The sequence below is a fragment of the Priapulus caudatus genome, unplaced genomic scaffold, assembly GCF_000485595.1.
Source record: "Priapulus caudatus unplaced genomic scaffold, Priapulus_caudatus-5.0.1 Scaffold779, whole genome shotgun sequence".
NCBI classification, from domain to species: Eukaryota; Metazoa; Priapulida; class Priapulimorpha; order Priapulimorphida; family Priapulidae; genus Priapulus; species Priapulus caudatus.
In genome coordinates, this window is record NW_014577840.1 from 52,131 (window position 1) to 72,674 (window position 20,544).

At 42.9% G+C, this 20,544-nt stretch overlaps 1 protein-coding gene across 6 annotated transcripts in view; it reads left to right on the top strand.

The window, feature by feature from the left end:
* The window catches only part of LOC106813475 (ras-related protein Rab-23-like), a 36,735-nt gene that overhangs the window by 1,666 nt on the left and 14,525 nt on the right, over positions 1-20,544 (top strand). For 2 of the 6 annotated variants that reach the window (XR_001394472.1, XM_014817613.1), the window contains exons 2-4: positions 15,369-16,471; positions 18,593-18,678; positions 19,370-19,446. Coding sequence is in view for 5 of the 6 variants with exons in the window: in XM_014817613.1 (XP_014673099.1) it covers positions 16,317-16,471; positions 18,593-18,678; positions 19,370-19,446 (318 nt within the window). In the remaining variant the exon portion in view is untranslated. Of the gene's footprint in view, positions 1-10,127; positions 10,226-10,467; positions 10,487-11,240; positions 11,299-13,863; positions 13,961-15,368; positions 16,472-18,592; positions 18,679-19,369; positions 19,447-20,544 lie in introns of those variants that run through there. The other 4 variants (XM_014817615.1, XM_014817614.1, XM_014817616.1 and 1 more) reach the window with 4 other exon arrangements.

A 20,544-nucleotide genomic window follows, 5' to 3' on the forward strand; every position in this document is an offset into this window, starting at 1 on the left:
TTCTGTAAGTTTGGCGCTATTTGGATCGAAACTGACGGAGCCTTTTACAAACATACATACATACAAACAACATTCGCCAAATTATAGTAAGATGAGGAGTGTAACTATGCAGAGATACAATAGCAGATAAGAGTGACAATGAAACTAACTGTAAACTGGATTTATTACGAATAGCGAAGACATGTTGTATTGTTCCTATATATCGGATCCTCTAAGCTCAGCCAGTCAACGCTACGCATCAGCGCTATATATTGTTACAATGTGAACAAAAAACTCCGTTATTACAGCAAAGAAAGCGCGCCTAGTAGCGAACAAAGAATTGGGAGCTTTTCTAGCCAGTCTCTACCTAACTAGGTAGTGCGATCCCTCGTGCAATGCGCAGAACTGCTGATGAGAGCGAAAAGCCGGCTTTCACCTACTCCTAGAAGGACCTGAGTACTGGCGTTGGGAAGAGGGCAGCGAAATTGCAAAAGTGCGCCGCGAGGCGGCGTTTGAGCGCTTCGCCCGGATATCCGGCTGCAGATCGTCAAGGAATGATGCAAAAACCCGAACCCTAAGCCCAACCCTAACCCTAACCCTAACCCTAACATACTTCGTGATACCTAAGGAGTAAGGTTATACTTTAGGGTTATGGTTTTTGCATCATTCTTTGATATACGGAAAGTCTGTGCATCAGTTGATGATACACAGAAATCTGTGCATCAGTTGATGATACACAGAAATCTGTGCATCACTTCGTGATACATAAGGTGCCTAAAGTGGATTTGCGCCGCCGTGGTTTATGTGTGTTGGGTTACTAGCTCCAAGAAACGGTATTGCTAGGGTTAGAATCACAGGCACTTGAAGCGTTTCAATAAAATATAATGCTAACAAAATACGAAATTTATTTACTACCAAATTCTTAATGTTTCTATACTCTCTTTCACCGTCCAAATTCTATGTCTAACCATACGCTGCCGGCGCCATTGCTTTCGCGGCGCGAATGTTGCACGCTTACACTAATAATAGTAATATATATAGCAGGTAGGAAAGCCGGATCGCAAAATTCGCTCGACGCTCGCTGGATTTCACACTTTCACAGCACCAATACACATTCAACAGCTTCCATCTTTGTTTCTCTTTCAACAACAGTGTCCACTTGTTATAAAAACAATGTCTCTGTTCGTAATCGAGTTGTGTCACGCGAAATCACACAAAGACTGACAAAATTCTCACGTTCGCGAACCTTCCACAGTAATGTAAATGTCTGTCAGAATACAGGGCTATATATAGACTGGGACTCGCTCCCACCTCGATTACCCATCGAGTGACTAAGCTAAGCTGAGAGGTGGGAGCGAGTGCCAGTCTATGGACTATAGGCGGCGCGCAGGCGGCGCACTGCTTTCCAACTCCCGTACGAGCCTCGCCATTGGAACGTTGGGAAAACGTTGCAGCGTTGCGGCGCAAGAATGAGGCCACGAAGAGTGCCGGTAGGTGTTTCCTGATTCTGACGAACATTTACATTACTGTGGAAGGTTTGCGAACGCGAGAATTTCGTCAGTCTTTGTGTGATGTCGCGTGACACAGCTCGGTTACGAACAAAGACATTATGTTTTGACATTATGTTTATAACAAGTGAACACTGTTTTTGAAAGAGAAACAAAGATGGAAGCTGTTGGATGTGTATTGGTGCTGTGAAAGTGTGAAATTCAGCGAGCGTAGAGCGAATTTTGCGATCCGGCTTTCCTACCTGCTATATATATTAGTGTAAGCGTGCAACAGTCGCGCCGCGAAAGCAATGGCGCCGGCAGCGTATGGTTGGACGTAGGATTTGGACGGTGAAAGAGAGTATAGAAACATTAAGAATTTGGTAGTAAATAGATTTCGTATTTAGTTAGCATTATATTTTATTGAAATGCTTCAAGTGCCTGTGGTTAGAATACCGTGTATATTGATGTTAGTCACACAGCCTGGTCGGGTTATTGGGTTACATGCACGCACACACGTGCACTTGAACTGGTTCACTAATAAAGTTGTCGTTATTAATAATATTATATCTTGTTCATCTGTTAGGGTAGGCTAGATGCATGTCCAGTAATCTAATTTTCTTCTGTGACTCTATCATTGATATACAACTTGGACTTCAGAGTGTAGACTGGAGTAGATTCTGTAACTAGCTCTAGAACATAATGGCAGAGCGGATGGCTATAGTTCTAGAGCTAATTCTGTTAGTAAATGTGATTATACCAGACTGTCCAGCCATGTTTTGTCTTTTGAATGAATTTAATGATTGTAAATCTAGTATAACACAATTTCTGAGAGTCATCCAGGAACCTGTAACATGCACACAGAAGATGTGCTGGCGTGTGACTAGAGAAACTCATTTTCTTCAGGTTATACTTGTGACCTGCGGAGAGCACATTTGATTAAAAGTTTTTTATGATCAATTTAGGAGACCATCATACTACATTAAAATATTCAAGATGTGGCCATACAAGTGCAGTGAACATTAGCCTCAGGAACTTGGAATTTAGAAAAACATGATGTTCTGATCAATCCTAATATCTAGTTAGCATTGCTGACCTGAGTTTGTATGCCGCGCGTTTGTTAAATTTCCGTTCAGGGTCTATTTACACTAACATCTTATTCCAACACAGTGCTCTCAAGAGTAACAACGCATGCTTCACTAATCATAGTATATTGGCAGTGTGGATTTGCCTTGCCAATGTGTAATACTTTACATTTTCCTGTATTTCATAACTAGTGTATTAATAGTGTGGATTTGCCTTGCCAATGTGTAGGCCTAATACTTTACATTTCCCTGTATTGAACCCCAGGTTCCACAAGGAACCCCACTAACATCATTTTACAGTACATGTAATAACTGCATAGTACATAGAGTATTGTAGTAATCTTCCTCATTTGATGTAATGTTGTCTGCAGATATCTAGATTTAAGAGATTTCTACTCTATGCCGACCTCTTCACGGATGCTGAGGGTGGTCACCGCCAGAGTGTTTTACTTTATCAGGGGTTCTTATACATCCCCATTACTGGAGATGGGCCCTTCATTTTTATGTGAACACAGTCCGTAACCTATTCCGAGTCACTTAAATGGACAGTCGCCAACAGCCAGGTTTTTACACATTGAGAATTGGCAGTGGTACGTCTTAATATGAACAAGAAGGGTGAGGATCTGCATCGCTTGTTACCTGTACTGGGTCGTAGCAATGTAGGACTGAATATATCAAAACTCTTGATTATGGTGGATCTAGAGATCTGGCCTCCGTCACTTGGTGTGTGCATGTGCGAGTGTTCTAAGCTGACACAGTGAGGCAGCCATGTATGGTTTTTGCAACAATGCCAGGGAGGCAGCAGGCTATTCATGCTGCACAGAGTAAATCGCCAACGCTTGCCGAATAGCCGTCGTTCAAATTCTTTTCGTTGAAACGTGTCTTATGGAGAGAAGCGCGTCTTGTGTGAACAAGGATCAAAATAATGCCCGCCTGCCATGTGCGTGATTCAATGCCTCTGCAGGCATCTATGACAACGCAGTGACAGATTATCTCTGATGAGGCTCCCCGTAGAGTTTTTAGAGATTTTTATCGCGTGTTGGGTTTTAGGAGAGTTGCATTCATGCCAATTCAATGAGATTTGCACCCAAACTCCGAGCAGTAGAATTATCCAGCTTTTTAGGTCGTCGGCAGGCATTGATCGTTTGATTGAGAAATGGAGCGGGTGGCTGGCTGGAAGAGCGATCCGCCGATGACACATAAATGTTCACGATCCACTGACAACGCGTGCTTCGCGTTCGTTCCAGCACCAACACCACCCTCTTTTTGAGTTAGTCGATCCACGGATGTCTGCCAGTGAGAGATGCAGTTTAGCTCGTGGAGGATAGCTATGCCGAGCCTTTGTCTAGAAGTGTGTTCTCACAGTTTTAAGCCTTCTGATAAATGCGCAGACACTCGCTGTTGTCTGTAAGTAGTCGTTGAGACATGCCCAAGTGCAGATGGTTGTCGTTAAGTGAAACTGTGCTGAAATATCGGGTTTTAAGGTTTTCTGTTGTGTTTGATGGATTATATTCATTTAGCTATAAACGGTGTCAACTCGAATTGTCAAGACATGTCTAAATGCCGTGCAATTAGTGCGATCCAAGTCTATTTGCTCAATGCTTAGTCAACCTTTAATGTATTACTACCAATAATATTTACATTTACGTGCTGTATTTCTGAAATTTCTGAAAATAGCGACAATTGGTCAGGGAAATGAGCATCTCTCAATGTTGTATTACGAAGAATTGAGGCCGACCTGCCACAAACGATCTCCGGTCATTATTTGTTCGAGATAGGTGAAAAGGCGCGTGACTGCTATTGTTGCTCATCACCATATTGTGAGTGTGCAGTGGTGTAGGTTAGTATGTGTAACTTGTGTAGACAAGAGCTGACAGTAGGCTTATGGGCGGTGTATTGCATACAGGAAGTGTGCTGTGTGTACGTTTGTGTGTAGCTGTACATAGCTTAGAGAGCTAGGCTAACAATCACTCAATAGGCGTCACAGGCGAGTGACAATAGATGTGGCCATATTGCATGGTTGCACAGCATTTAGCACATCTGCAGCCCTGCATGCATCTTCTCTCCTATAGATGCATTTATGATTCTTTTCGGTCCAGTAATGATCCTGAACACGTTTCTTCCTGCTTTTCTGTACGAGTTCCGTATCCATAGAAACTTGTGCGGGATCTACATACAAATGTATAATAAATTGTATAATCTCACTAGTTGTCCGAGAGATTGCACGTTTATGGCGGGAAGCTAGGAACCTAAACGTAGCCCATAATTTAAAACTCATGTAATAATTATTATTTTATTAGTTGTTAGTTATTATTAGCAGTTACTAGTTGTAATTATAGTGTTGATCACGCTGTGAAATAACACATTTCTAATGCTTGTGTGTTGTGTCACTTTATACGTCTGTATTATACATGTGGTCTGTATACGTACGTCTACCTACATACGTCTGTATTATACATGTGGTCTGTATACGTACGTTGCTACCTACATAAGTCTGTATTATACATAGTGGTCTTACTACGTTCCTACATACGTCTGTATTGATACATGTGCGTCGTTGATATCTACGCTCTACCTACATACGTCCTGTATTATAAACATGTGGGCTGTATACGTACTCTACCACATACGGTCTGTATTATACATGTGCTGTCGTATTACGTACCGTACCGTTTACCTACATTACGTTGTATTATATGTGGTCTGTCTACCTACTACGTGTGCTATTATTACATGTGATCTGTCTACCAGTCTACCTAATACGCGGTATTATACAGTGGTCTGTATACGTACGTCTACCTACATACGTCTGTATTATACATGTGGTCTGTATACGTACGTCTACCTACATACGTCTGTATTATACATGTGGTCTGTATACGTACGTCTACCTACATACGTCTGTATTATACCTGTATTATACATACGGTGGGTGAGTAACACAGTGCTCACACTCGCGACGTCGGGCGGATAGAGTGGCTACTAACACGCTTTACTGACTATGCTGAAAGCAAATTAACATCGTATATTTATATGCTTCCTACACTGACTTGTTCCGAGTCCCTGGGCAGCAGATATATTCGGAAAATTTCATAAACATGATCTCATTGTGAGAAGTAGCAATACATGTTCGTACCCAGCTCGAAGTTGATTGGATTGGGCATGTGGGATGCTCTGTGTGTGCACACAGCGTGAACACGGTGTTGTAAATACACACCTGTATTGCATAATTTATTAATTTTCCATTTACTTGCTTGTTGCCTAAATTGCAAGCTGGGATTGTATTTACAGAGTATATCAAGAGCTAATAAGTAATAATACTATTATCTAGGATATATCATAGGTAATATTAGCTCTCTCGGTGTACTCAACTCAACTAGGTCGTCCTTCAGGACGCCCCATAGCTTCAACACGCTTTCTTCATTCGTCTCGATCTTCCATAATGGTCCGCAACTCCTGTACTACTTGCATTCCAGTCTTCCATCAAGTTATTCACATAAGTGATTCTTCTCCTGCCTCTATTGGTTTTGCCTTCAGTTGGTTGCCAGAGGACCAGCTTATTCACAATTTCATCTCTGTGTCTCGGTGTAATGTTAATGCAAAGGTCTACGATCACTCTTCGGTGGTTTCTGTGAATACTTGCGCAAAATCTCCAGAGTTGTTCCAGCGTTTATTCCAATAAATTCTCTGACGATGTCAGTTTTGCTATTGCTAGTATATATAGCAGACGTCGTGACGTGTGTTGGGGTAGGGCTTATAGATATTTATATATATATACACGACAATCAGGAGTCTATCAATATATTGATAGACTCCTGGTGTAATATAGGGTATCTATGGTAGAGAGGGTATTAGACTACTATTAGTTATGATTGAGAAAGGGGGAGTCTCAAATCACAGGCACTTGGAGCATTTCAATAAAATATATAATAGGCGAAAGAGGGTAGAGAAACATTAAGACTTTGGTAGTAAATAGATTTCGTATTTATTTAGCATTATATTTTATTGGAACGCTTCAAGTGCCTGTGTCTCAAATAATGGAATTGTTTCCTAGCGACGCGAGAATCGAGGGTGCCTTCCCGTTAGAGGGGTCCTGGTGCATGTGGGTTATAATTTAGATATTCACAGATTATAAATGATTAGACTTGTTAGTTAAACATGAGTAAAGTAGAAGTCAAAATGAATAACGTGTCTATCATAAATTTATTCACTAAAATGGGTTCATGGACGTTGGCAGCCGTCGGCAGTAGCATTGACCATGTAGTATGAGAGTAGGCCATCGAAAAGACGTTGAGACAGCTTGCTAGCTAATGCCCGGCGCACACGGTGAGATTCGTGCTGAGCACGGAGCGTGAGTTTCGTGCTCAGCACGAATCTCACACCCGCGCAAACGGTGAGCTTCATGCTGAGCACAGATGTTACGAGCGGGTGCCGCTCTAGGTCATGTGACTGATAAAAATCTGACTGACGAATCATTCGCCAATTCGATGGCTGCAGCCATTTTGGAATAACTAAATACGCATGCGCCGCCACTGAGGGAGTGTAAGCAGGATTCTTACATACCGCGCACACGCTTAGTTTTCAGCCTCACCGCATCGCGAGACCGAAAACTCACCTAAATCGACCACGCACACGGTGAGATTCGTGCTGAGCATGAAACTCACGCTCCGTGCTCGGCACGGATCTCGCCGTGTGCGCCGGGCATAATAGCCTGGTTGTAGGGCTGACCGTGGTGAGCTACGATAGTAGGGGAAGGGGGAGGGAGCAGGGACATACATCATACTACAATACCGGTATTACCACAGTATTACGAAGAGAAACCCTCTGAGACTATCCTTCTGGGACCACAGTCTGCATGAGCACATGCAGGTACACCCAAAGCTGTCAGCAGCTCTGGGCTTACCTGGTGATGAAATATGCCGCGATCACAATGTATGAATGCCTCTCCAGACTGCCTTTGGAAATGACAGGTGTTCCAATTGCATGAATTTATTGGCTGCATATAGCAGGTGCAGGTGTCTACATGCGAGGATATTTCAGCGCTGTCCGTCCGCGTTGTACGTGTATTACAGTGCCCTTCATTATGCGCCCGTGATGTGCATGTGACGGCACTTCTATGGTGACCCGTAGGTAAATTATAGCATGAAACTGGTCACTGGAGGCGAGAGACTGATATTTCTAGTTGTTTGTGGGATGAATAAAAGGTACTCTGACGGTAAATCGTATCCCATTGGCAGCCCTGCTGAACTACAGAAATTCCCACTGTAATGTATTCATGGTAATATTCCCATTATTTATAAATAATTTTGTGAAATAACAGCACTACCCCTCTGAGTTGTTATTTCAAAGCACAAAATGTGTTTTGCAAATATTCGTGCGTTAATATTTCGAAAGAAAATTAGTTTCGCAGTGCACATAAAACGAGCAACACATGATGGCAGTGCACGTGTTTTCACAATGACAACTAGGCTTCACCTATGTGTCACCAAGCCACCACACAATGCACACAGGCGCAGAGTTGCCCACACTGCTACATAAAGCAAGAAGTCTAGTTTTCGAAAACAACTTCAAATCCAGTTCAACTTGTTCCGTTCCAGAAATAAAAAATAAAACTCCCGGCAAGCATGTGCCAACGAGAATGCGTATGACTGACTAGCCCTGTGTAAAAGAGTGCAAGAAACTCTTCATGGTTGTGTCTGGCGGCTATGTGTGAGCCGTAAACGTTGGCGACTCGGGGGTGTGAAGTGAAAAAATTAAAGTGTTTGTTCTGCAAGCAGCTGAGATTGCTGGGGAGTGGGTGGGCTTTGACATGGGAGCGGGTACACGTGGGGTGGGGGGAAGGTGCCGGGTGATGAGTTTCCCCAGCGGGCAATGCCATCGAGGGAAGCTACCCATAGGGAAGGAGCTGTCCACAGAGGGAAGCTACCCATAGGGAAGGAGCTGTCCACAGAGAACGATGTTCATAGGGTAGAAACTGCCCACCCGGGACGATGCCCACAAGGTAGGGGCTGCCTACAGTGGGCAATATCGACAGGGTAGAGGCTATCCACAGAGGACGATGCCCACAGGTGGAGAAAGGGGATGTTGTGGGAATGGGTCGGTGGAGGAAAGGGTGGAGGAGGGCCGGGTATGATGGAGAAGGGTTCGTGCAGGAGGGGTATGATGGAGCGGGGGAGGGGACTAGGTAATTCGACACCAGCTTTGTGTTCGATGAGTGAAGAGAATGTATCTCGATATTTCTGTGATATACGACGGGAGGGGGAAGTGTGGGTGGTCAGGGTATTACTGCTCGGACATGCACGGCATGTCAGCACCCACGCGTGCTTTTCCAAACCAGTTTTTTTGGAGGGAGAATGACGCGTTCTTGCAGACTGGTGAAGGCTGAAGGCCGACAGAGGTGGATGCCACGGCTTATAGCCGTACCTAGCTAGCAGAATACCACCGACTGTAAAACCCGGTGAGAGAGAAGCTATACTACTAGCCGCTAGCGGTGAATTCATATTTATCTTGTGTTAAATCCAAGAAATTAACTTACTATCGAAGTTTTCGATCTCTTATCGGGAAATCTTCATCAGGATAGGTGGCAGCAGGCGTATTAGTAAGTTAGTTAGTAGATAGTAAGCTAATTTCTTGGATTTAATGCACGATAATTATGAATTCATAGTTTCAACGAAATCCAATGAACTTATTTCATTTACTACTAGCGGTAACTCCCGTGTGTGGTGTCCGTGTGGTCTCAACGTTTGATGTCTGCTGCGACAAACTTGGTGGGTTAAACTGTTAGACTTGATGTCAGAGTGGTCTGCTGGCTGGTCCGTGTGTATGTGTTGGGAGGCATGGCGGATAGCTGAATCCCTGTAGTGGTCGCACAACAGCGTACGTAATTATCTGATATTTGCCATGCAGACACTCACTGAGACACTGGCAGAAACGTTGCTTTTGAAGTGGCTCTCTCCAGCAACGCGTACGCGGACTCGCACGCACGCACGCACGCACGATCGCCCTGTCATGTTGATTGTATATTATAACAAAGAGCTAATAATACATTATTTTAAATATTACATGTATTAATAATTATTAATAATTATTTTATTAATATTCTTGAGGATAATTATGTAAAATATGGGGTCTTGCGTAATCGGTGAAAAATGCGATTAACTAGAACTGTAGCCTGCTGAAATGTCACGCACAGCCGCTCCAGTCAAATTTGTATCGCTTTCTGGAAATCGGTAACCCGGCGTACTATCGGTAACTGCGACGCCCACTCGCATGTAGGAGCTAATGTATTATTACGCCGTTGTTAGCGACCGTCTGCTCCTAATGCCGTTTCTATGTTTTTCTCGCATTGAGTGTATTTATAGGCCACGCTGCCCACGATTAGTTATATAAGTCTCTTTGTTGTGACGATATACGCCGAGACGAAAGCTGTACGAATGGAGGCTGAGCCGGGTTGCGTCTAGGCGTGTGCCTGGGTGGCGCAGAGTTTTTACCGTTACGAGCGTTTAACAGTTGCGACTAGACGTTGCGACATAGGCGTTGCGACATAATAGATAGTGGTTGTTTGTAAATGACAATAAGAAAGCACGTGTTGATGCGGTGTGGTTCGTATGAAACGTTCTGTTGATGATTCCGATAAACGGGACAGGTTGCTGCGCTACGGAGCTGTTTATAGAGGTAATAAATCAACAGCTGTTGGAATGTAGCCGGCTACATGGAAATGGCACGACCTCGGTAATATATTAGCATGTTTTGGTGCTATTTAACGATTACAGGTGCAATAGTGGCATGCGTATGCACCTCGTTTGTGTAAGTGATTTTGCAAACCCGCTTACAAACCAGATTATTTTGCAAGATGTTGCGAAGGGAGTGAGTGGATGGCGGTTCCACGGAGAGAAGCAGGTAGCATGGTCATCAGGCTGTGACTGCTGCGCTCAGGTATGTGCTAGGTCATTCATTAGCACTAGCACATCACTGATAACGCGCTTATAAGATACTTGTCGCGGACTCGGCGTTGCTTGAGTTTACCCAAATATAATGTTTATGTTTCAGAAGAAAATGGCTAATATGAACAATGCAGTAAGCAATGCTAGTAGCAGAGCAGTGAGAACATAATTAGTATAATGTGAAAGCCATGGAAGCAGAAATGCCTGCGTGCGTGCGCGCGTCTGCCTCGGGTTGTCTATAATCGTTATACTGTCCTTATTTGGACATATTGCATTTTATTTAGCCCATAAGACCACATAGGAGATGTAGCCTCTAAGACGTATACTCTTACTCTTAGTGATTCTGAGACATAGCATCTTACAGAACTCTTTGAATAACGACACATTCTCTTGCGGAAAATATTATTAAAGTGGTGGTGTATGTGTGTATGCCATACACAGTGCGTGTGTAAGGCGAGTAGTGTTATCCATGCTGTTAGTGTTACTTCATGGGCAGATCTGTAAGTGGAGGGAGATTTCATTACGGACAATAACCGCAGTGTCTCTACCACTGGAGAGAAAATTATCCAGGTGTTGTCTTACCTGTGGGGGTTTGACATACACCCACGTTACTTAAGGAATCGAGCTTTGTTGACTTTCTAGTCATTTCCGAGCACAAGGTCAAGCCCTTAATTCTTCTTGAGCTGACTTGTTAGTTCGGACAGATCGTGATTGAGACACGTGTGGGGCTCTCTTCATCTTTTCAGACTTTCCCTAGGCAACGAGTTTGGAGCAGAGCAAATAACGAGATTTCTGGAAGAAATGGTATGCAGAGTCCCTCGCCTTTGTGTTACTGAGTTTGAGAACGTCGTGTACTGTACCTTTATGTGTGACCCATGCGCTTCTGCAAAACATGGCAGTGCTAGGGCCGAAATTCCACGCGGAGCCTTTCCTTTAGCGCATAACTGTTACCGTAACCTTAAGTTTTTACAGTCAACCCTTTGCTTAGCGGTGTTTCGTATTAGATCTTTATTATCCACGCCTGACTATACGTATTTGTTTGTGTACAGTATGTATTCGCGTATGCATGTGAAGACCAAGCATACGGTGCACGTAGGAGGCGCTGGCGCCGCAGGTTCTTATATTTGAATAATGTTACATTGTATATCCACACACAGGTTGTCATATAGTGTATATATGTTCGAGTCTTTCAGATTGACAATGGAATTTTACGAATGCATGTTGCCTATTAATTTGCCTATTATGACGGGGGCCTCTAATGACGTCGCCTATTAATGTTGGCAAATTAAATTTCGGTCGATTGTCCAGCTATGCGTATAGTTTGGTCGTCATTGTATGAAATGATTATGTGGAGATAAATGGGAATGGCAGGCACTAGGCAGTCACTGAAGCCTCCGACGTAAACTTTTTAAAGGAAATAAACGCGCAGCTCTGTTTATGGATGGGTTCAGGTGACGTTGATTTCCTTTTACGGCTCATGGTAAGGAGAGGACGGATGGGAGCGGATATAATAGCGGGAAGGCACATATAAGAGGGCGTGCAATAACAGAGTGGATGGATGATGGAGCCGTATACGTTGTGTTGGCCCCACAGCACACGCGGCTGTGTGTGCAATCGGTATTAGTAAGGTAATGGTAACGCGTAAGGTATACGGATGACAAAATTATGCTGAGTCTGTATTACTAGGTGGAATATACGGACTCGCCTGCTGCCCCTAATGATGTCGTAGGGATTTCGCTTTGTTCAGGCCGCCTATATATCACCAGAGGTAGATAATAGGGATTTCCTATTATCTACTTCTGATATCATCTATATATTCACGTAACACGTCGCTGTACGATTTAGTAGCAGGTGAATAGTACTCCTGTACATGCTGTACATCGCATCCGATATTTTCATAGTATCTAGCAAGGAATCAATTGGCTTTGTGTCACGCAGTACTTAGTGCGAGTGCAATTATGAAGGCAGTATGTGTGAGGAGGCCGCAGTGAGCACTATATATGTTATACGGCTAGTGTGTGAATCTGTGTGCCAATTTTGGCCAGACCGGCTACAAAGCAGCGATCAGTAATCAATTATTTCACCTTCAAACCATCGGTAGGAATATTAGTTATGGAGCCGCATGGCAGTTGCACTGTTTACCTTCGGCACAGCTATAACCTGAAGGAAATTCCTGCCGCGCTCGCACAATGACTGCGGGCATTGTGGTATCGGTGACCGTGACTTCTGCCTGCGGGCAGCAGACCTTACTGATATATGATAATATCAGGCGGGGTAGTGCGATAGCTACAGCGTGGGGGCGGACGTGGGGTGTACAAGAGGGGCACACGCACGCAGCATACACCAACCTCGAATGGTCTAACGGTCAGTGGAGTCTAAGCAGGTCGTAGGGGGTGGGGTGGGGCGTCAGCGGGTATTCGGGGGTGGGTGAGAATTAAGGTATTATTGTCTGTTTCTCGGATACGCCACGTGAGGAAGTGTGAGATTGGCAGTAGCGATATGTGGGGCTGGCATAGATCTACTTACGCCGAATGTCTGCCATTCTGTTTCTTGTTGCTTTTAGGAAGAGAGTTGATGTTGTTATTTATATTATTGTATTTGCTATTATTATTATTATTATATATTAGGAAGAGGGTGACATGGTGTTCGGCTAGCGTGACATGATTGCTGGTGACCAATATTGGCTTCATGAAATGAGGGCGGCTGCCACATGTGATAGTGAGTGTCCCGTAGTTCTTTCCCATTTACCTGCAGCACTGCGGCGTTTGCTTTATTGTTAAAAACGCATTCTTTTGTGGTAAAATTACACCGTGAACCTCGTCTATCTTCCCCCATCTGTCATTGAGTTGCCGAGTGGTCTCCGGTAATCCGCGATAAAACCTGGCAGCAGCAGTAGCAGTAGCAGATCGCAATCTCTCGTGAGGAGAGAGCATTGCCATCTACGGCTACTGCTACTGCTGCGGCGCTGACTGACTGACTGCTCAGCCACTTGAACCAGACCAGTTTCACGGGCGGTTCTGTCGTCTCGCTGTTTGCGCTTTGCTGGACACTGAAGAATGGTACAGTGCTACCGTGCTACCGTCGTTTTCATATTTCATTTTCATCTAATAGCATAAACAATTACATATCTACGAGTGATAAAAGCACATACACTAGAGATAAAAATCACACATACTAGCCCTTACGATACGTTGATTCTAAAGCCTTGCTGCTGCTGCAGCTGTTGTTGCTGTTGCTGGTGCTGTTACTATTGCTGCTGCTGTTGTTGTTTTTGTTGTTGTTGTTCTTGTTGTTGCTGCTGTTGCGGTAGCTGTTGTTGTTATTGTTTGTTGTAGGCGATGCTGTAAGCCTGGAAACTTGTGCTAATTTGTGTGTGGTAATTTTCTAACGATCATGTCGAGCTGAATGGCAGAGGCAATGCCGTTATGACCAGTAGCATTTTGATACAGATGTGTAGGAGTTTAAGGTAAATTTTAGGAATAAAATTGACAAAGTAATTTATCATGAGTGATTAAAAATAGATCTAATAATAATTTAATATATCTAATAATAATAGATTATTATTCACTCCTGGTAATAAATTAGGTTCGTAGCCACGCTGCGCCCACTCCTGGGCTTTCTGGCCTCTAGGAGGCAGTTCAGTGAAAGTATTATGTTGTGAATATTAGACCATTATTACACCATGTACACGCATACCAGCCATGTCTGATACGCTGCTTGCAATGGCTACACAAAAAGGAAGTGGACAAAATTGATCGTATCGACCAAAAACGAATTGGACAATGCATGCGAAAGATGTCTATGATACTGAGCTGTGATGTTATCAGGACTTATTGTCATTTGTGGCAATTTGGCAATTGGCAATTGTGGCAAAATGGCAATTTGTCATTATTAGCTCCTGATGTTATCAGTTCGTTGCTGCTGTTGCTTTGCTGTAATAACTGCTAAATATTATGCTATATTCACCCACAATAGATGATAGCAGGGCTTCGTAGGCATGTTAGCTACCAGTGATTGCATGGTTGCGTCATCTGTCAATATCAGTAATCTATATGATCATGATTTCTCTTGTTACTGGCTGTATCATGTCTGTGAATAAGCGGAGTCGCGTGTGTAAGAAACTCGTGTACATAAGATTGTAAATAGTTGTCAAGACCTCGATGTGGTTTCAAGACAAACCACTACTATCTATAGGTAGAGCCTATATATATGAATACCAGAAATTCATTACTTTTCTTATTGTTTCATTCTCTCTGTGCCACTTTGATTTTTTTTTTGATTTGTGGAATTTATATATTAATTATTTTTAGTAATTCTAATTAAATAAATGTCTGTATATATGTTTATGAATTCTGGCCCTGGTTCAGATAGTGTGGGCAGACTTGTTTTTGGGTAGAGTTTGATATTGTTATAGAAATAATTGACTATATCATTAAAGTATATGTATAATTATAACGTAACTGAGACATATAACTTACCAAAACTGATATTGTCTCAGCCATCAGTAACATCAATTGCACCGAGCCAGGTGTTAATGCGTGTTCTACATGCAGGCAGCAGTGTGGATAATCACATTCATTGTTTTCCACATTCCACATTTATAATTCACCATAAGAAATCTGCGGATTTGCTTTTATCTTACCACCGTTTATTCCTACTGTCGGATGACCAATCTGGGTTGCTAATAATACGGGTTCAGAAAATGCCACTCCTCACTCTTTGTGTAAAAAAACACACTTATCTATCAATCTACACACCCTAACTTCGAACTCTCTCACACAAAAAATCACACCATCGTGACAGAATCAGGTCCACTGATGACCTATTTAGCTATTTAAAAACATTTTTTAACACGTGTGTTTCATTTGTTATAGATGGCCCAACCTACCCGCTGATAGATGGACACCAATTCTATTGCAACACTGCCGATGCAGACCGGGGAATCGAATAGCTGCAGTCTAGGGCAGAACGTTTGGGAGGTATTACCTAGAGTGTCAAAGACAGCCATCAATTACCTTCTGACTTTGGCCACGCTGCACACCTGATCAAAGCTGTCTTTGTGATCAACTCGGCACGGTTCAAGGCAGGCTGTACGACGCAGGCTGAACGGCTGATCTTCACACACAGTGAGAGACACTTAAACATTTACACAGTGAGCAGCACAGCACAGGCTTGTGTCAGTGTCAGCTCCATGCTGTTATAGCGAGTAGGGGAAGGCGACAGACGCCAGTGTTAGCTCTTCAGGTTCAGAAGTCAGTGTTCGCAAGAAGAGGAAACATCCAGAGCTGCAAGTCGCTGCGAAGCCGACAGGTCAAATTCTTCGTTGGTATTATAGCTCGTTTGCATCGTGTGGTGCCAGTGACACAGCAACAACACAAGGTGCTGGACGAAGAAGTGTGCTTACCCGTACTAGAGGGTCATAGTCTGACACTGCAGATGAGTGGTGCTATGTGATCATGTGTACAGATCTGAGCTCTCCACAGACGTGGTTACATATAGGACTTCACATAGACGTGGGTATATAAAACTTCACATAGACGTGGGTTTACATAGAAGAACTCCACAGAGACGTGGTAATATAGCATTCACCATGGACATGGCATCACTATAGCTCGGACTAAAACAGATTTGACCAACCCAGAAATCACTAGAAGTGGAATCTACAAGCAGGTGTTGAAGAATCCGCCACCGTGTGAAGTGATACTCGTTATGTCAGCAGTGGCCTCTAAAGCCGCCTGAAGCATCATCTCATCACGTTAGCAGCTTCCCTGTCTAGTAGCAGTGTGAGATATCAGCTGTAGTTTGCTTTTGCTGCGACCATCATGCGAGAGGAAGACATTGAGACTGCCATTAAGGTGGTGATTGTAGGCAACGGTGCTGTCGGCAAGTCGTCGATGATCCAGAGGTTCTGTAAAGGAATCTTCACAAAGGAATACAAAAAGACGATAGGGGTGGACTTCCTGGAGCGACAGATCACGTGAGCTCACTAGCATTAGAGTGCAGGGAAAAAATTAAAATAAATTTTTCGGGGGCTACTTTTCAAGCTCGCGTGCATGAAAACAGCACTCTAAAATTTGGTTTGCATTGAACTCTATGCAAATTTACTGGGGCTCTTTTGGGCCTTTCCGGGGCTCTTTTTGGCATTTCGGGGGCTAAATCGCCCCGAGCCCCCGTGTATTTTTTTCACTGTTAGAGTGCATTTTCTCTAGAGCCATTTCTATTCAATCCACAAATAGTATTTCTCACTAATTCTTCTATACATGCCTAACTTGAATATACTAAAAATGAGCGTATTTCGAAAGTTACTATGTCCCAAAACTCGTCAGCAAAATCCTAATTCTTTGTGTCCGTTTCAACCTTAATCTTTTCTTAACGACACATTTATCTTTGTGTTTTGCACTTTTAAACATAGAAATTGCAAAATAATAGGATATTGTTCTATTCTTTTGCCCTGTGGCGTTGCCGTTTCAGGGTAATCCCGATAGCAATAGGTCATGTCGTAAAAACTGTAATATATTGCACCAAAGGCAAACTTGTTGTTAAGAAAATCCAAACATGTAAATTTTGCTGGCAAGTTGGTGACTAGAAACTTTTAAAATAGTTTCAGTACTTGTGAGTTTGACATCTTTAGTGATTTCGTTTCGGTAAAAATTTTAAGCTATATATTCAAAATAATTTCGCGAAGGGTTGTGTAAGTGTTACGTGTTAGTTTTAAAAACAGATATTTAAAAACAAGCCTAAAAAATAAGCCTGGTATCTCGAGTTAATTTCCTCACTTCTGCCCAGTGCTCTGTGTGTGTGTCCCATCCTCTCACCCCCGCCAGTATGTCGCCAGTATGGCCAAGCTTAGGCAACAGGGAACTTGCTTCACGTGCCTAAAGAATTTCTCACGTCATTTTTTTACCATTATCTGCCTGTCAGTGGCACATGCCCGGTACACCTGCCAACCGAATGCTCCTTCCCCCTCCCACAGAATTCCAGCTAAGTAAATTTTAGGAAATTTATAATGGCGTGATTATCGTAAATCCTTATTGTGATGGAAGTTTGCATAGTAAACTTGTATTATATATAGCAGTGAATTGATGTCAGTGCTACTGGGGCAGGTGAACACGCATTCTTACAATGAACAACTGAATGGCTGCGCATTCAGGTCTGCAAGGCGAACACTTATAAAGCACTTAATCTGAATCATAGTATGTAGTATAAATGATTGGACCCATTAAGTTGCCGATAGAGCGATGAATTCTGGTCAGATTAGCGAGCAAAACCATCAGGTTACGTACGTACAAATAGTGGATGTGCATGTTGCCAGCATTTTCTTGTGAATAATTCCCTAGAATAGATTCGGTTGTTTAAGCACAATTTTTGCGTAATTAATTTTGGCTGAGGAAACTACCCTTGATTGTGTTCCGGACCTTACACATGTTTGCGTGATTCCGCGACTGATTATTTTTATTTTTTAAAGCTTTAACGTAGTCATGCCACATCGTAATTGTGTGTGAGCACGTGTGCTTATAAGTGTAGAGTGCAGCGAAGTGAAAATTTATAGGCTGATGCTAATGCTACTTGGGAATAAAGTGAAGCCGCATTGCAATGTCTTCCAACATCCACTAACTATTTGGTTGCACACTTCTGAGGAGCCAATTTCCGGCCATTCAATTTGGCGGCTTATCGTAAATGCAAAACGCAAAACGAGTATTCAAGCAATCATTCTGCGTTTATACATCCGTCACTAAATGCCATTATAGCTAGCTTGTTTGCTCCTAAAATTTAATTTGCCACTTACCAACACGGCGCGTGCATGTACGGGGCAATGCATTTAGCTGATAAAGAGATAAATATATGGAATACTCGTGAGGCTAGTGGGATGCATGGGAGAAATGTATCGCCGCATGCTTCAGATAGATACCTTGCTCAGCGAATAACAAAATAGAGCGAATCTTGGGTCTAGTTACTGTCCCAGGCTGCCTCTCTGCCCGTTCCCTCCCTCCCCCTCCCTTCCTTCTCACCCTAGCACTCCCTCCATTTGGTTACTGATGAAGGAGAAGCAGAAATGAGCAGATGAGTACGATGTTAATTGTTGTCTTGCTGCTTGCAGAGTAAATGGTGAGGACGTTAGACTGATGCTGTGGGACACGGCGGGACAGGAAGAGTTTGATGCGATCACGAAGGCTTACTATAGAGGTACCGTCATCACGGCTTTATCGCGAATATATATATGCGTTAAAATAATAACAGTAAATACTGGGTGATGTGTTATTATAGGCAAGTGTGTGGCACGTGTCGTGAGAGAATGTGTGTCTGTCTTTCAGCTGAAGATGGTACATTTTTGTGCCTTATACAATGGTGTTATTATAAATTAGTTAATTATGATTATGAATTAATATATCCGTCATACATTGTTCCTACCTGTTGTCATTTTCATTAAAACAGTTGCCTTTTAAATGAGATCTGATGAGAGTAAGTTTCGGTGCACGTGAAACTTTCGTGCTTGGCCTTTTGTGAACTTTGGAGAAGCGCTAAAATCTGTATAAATTTGCATTTGTGTTAATAATTTCCTTTGATATTATTGGATTCACTGTGTGCCTAACTAGTTTTTTTGGCCATCGAAGCATATGCGGCACTGGTTTGATCATGTTTAATGCTTGCAATGAGCTTGCAATTTGTCACACAAACTGAAACATTTTATTGCGAAATAGTCAGCGCATTCAGTCACGTTACTGTTAATTCTGACCAATGCAGAGAAATGCTCACAGTCCTCGTTGGAGAGCGATGGTAATGATGCTGGCGTAATCTTTTTGGTCACATTTATGGTTGTATTTTACATAAAACAATATATTACATACAATTTTTCAGCGGTGTGTTTCTATTACAGGGGCGCAGGCTTGTGTACTCACATTTTCAACTGTAGACCGAAACTCGTTCGACGCCATAGAAAAGTGGAAGAAGAAGGTTTGCAATTTTTTGTGCTCGTTTGTTTGCTTGCTTGTATTCAGAAATGTCAAGTGTCATGATTAAATCATCTCTTCAGTGTGCCAGGAGGGCTTTTGTATAATTGCAGACAGTAATCCCGCACATGGCAATTTACGTTTCTCGTGTGAAATCTCCTTGTTTATCCAGTAAGAGTATTAACTAGAACTAGAAGTCATACGCCTCTCTCTGTCACGAAAGATAACATGATGGATGATTTGCGCAGTGTGTGGCCGGCCACTCAGCTGCTGAACAATTGCGCATTTATCTATCGCTTATATTCAGTGTTGGAAATAGCAGCCTGGTCGTACTGGTAACTCATGAGTAGGACTGGCTTATTCTTATGGATTTCTCCATAGGTCATGTTGTAGAAATCAACATGCTTGAAAATGAATTCATTCATTGCTGGCTGTGGTTTCAGACATATAGATCTGCAAGCTGTCTCACTGATATTTCACAGAGATATGAGTATATTTTGCCAACTCATGCTCTACAGATAATTAGTAAATGCAGTTTAATGCACTCTCGCAGTTCGTGCTCGTAATTTCCACAGCCTGCTGGTTATTTGCGCAGTTTTTAGCTGCAAAACTAGACATTGATTTTCGTGACACCTACATACGGACATACGGTTCATTCCGTGACATACGGTTCGGGAAATGACACACGTTGCAAGCCAATTTCTTGGTGCTTACTGCTCTACTGCAGCAGTAGTGGCAGTATTATATATATACTATAGCTATTACCCGTCCTCCAGACGGGTTTGATTAGGGTATGATTTGAGGAAGGCGGTTTAACCATTTTTATTTTTGAAAATATTCTGCTACGCATTATTAATAAGTCAAATTAAAAAAAAAAGCAAAATGCATTGAGTAGTTTTGAAGATATATGTTCTTGAAAGTCAGTGGACGGCGGCGGGCAGGGTTACACCTCCCGTTGTCAAATATTTGCACACACGCGCGCGCGCACGCACACACCGCATTCACACACACACGGGCATGCGCAGGCACAATCACACGCGCACCCACGCACACACAATCACACGCGCACCCACGCACACACATACCAATTTACACACACACA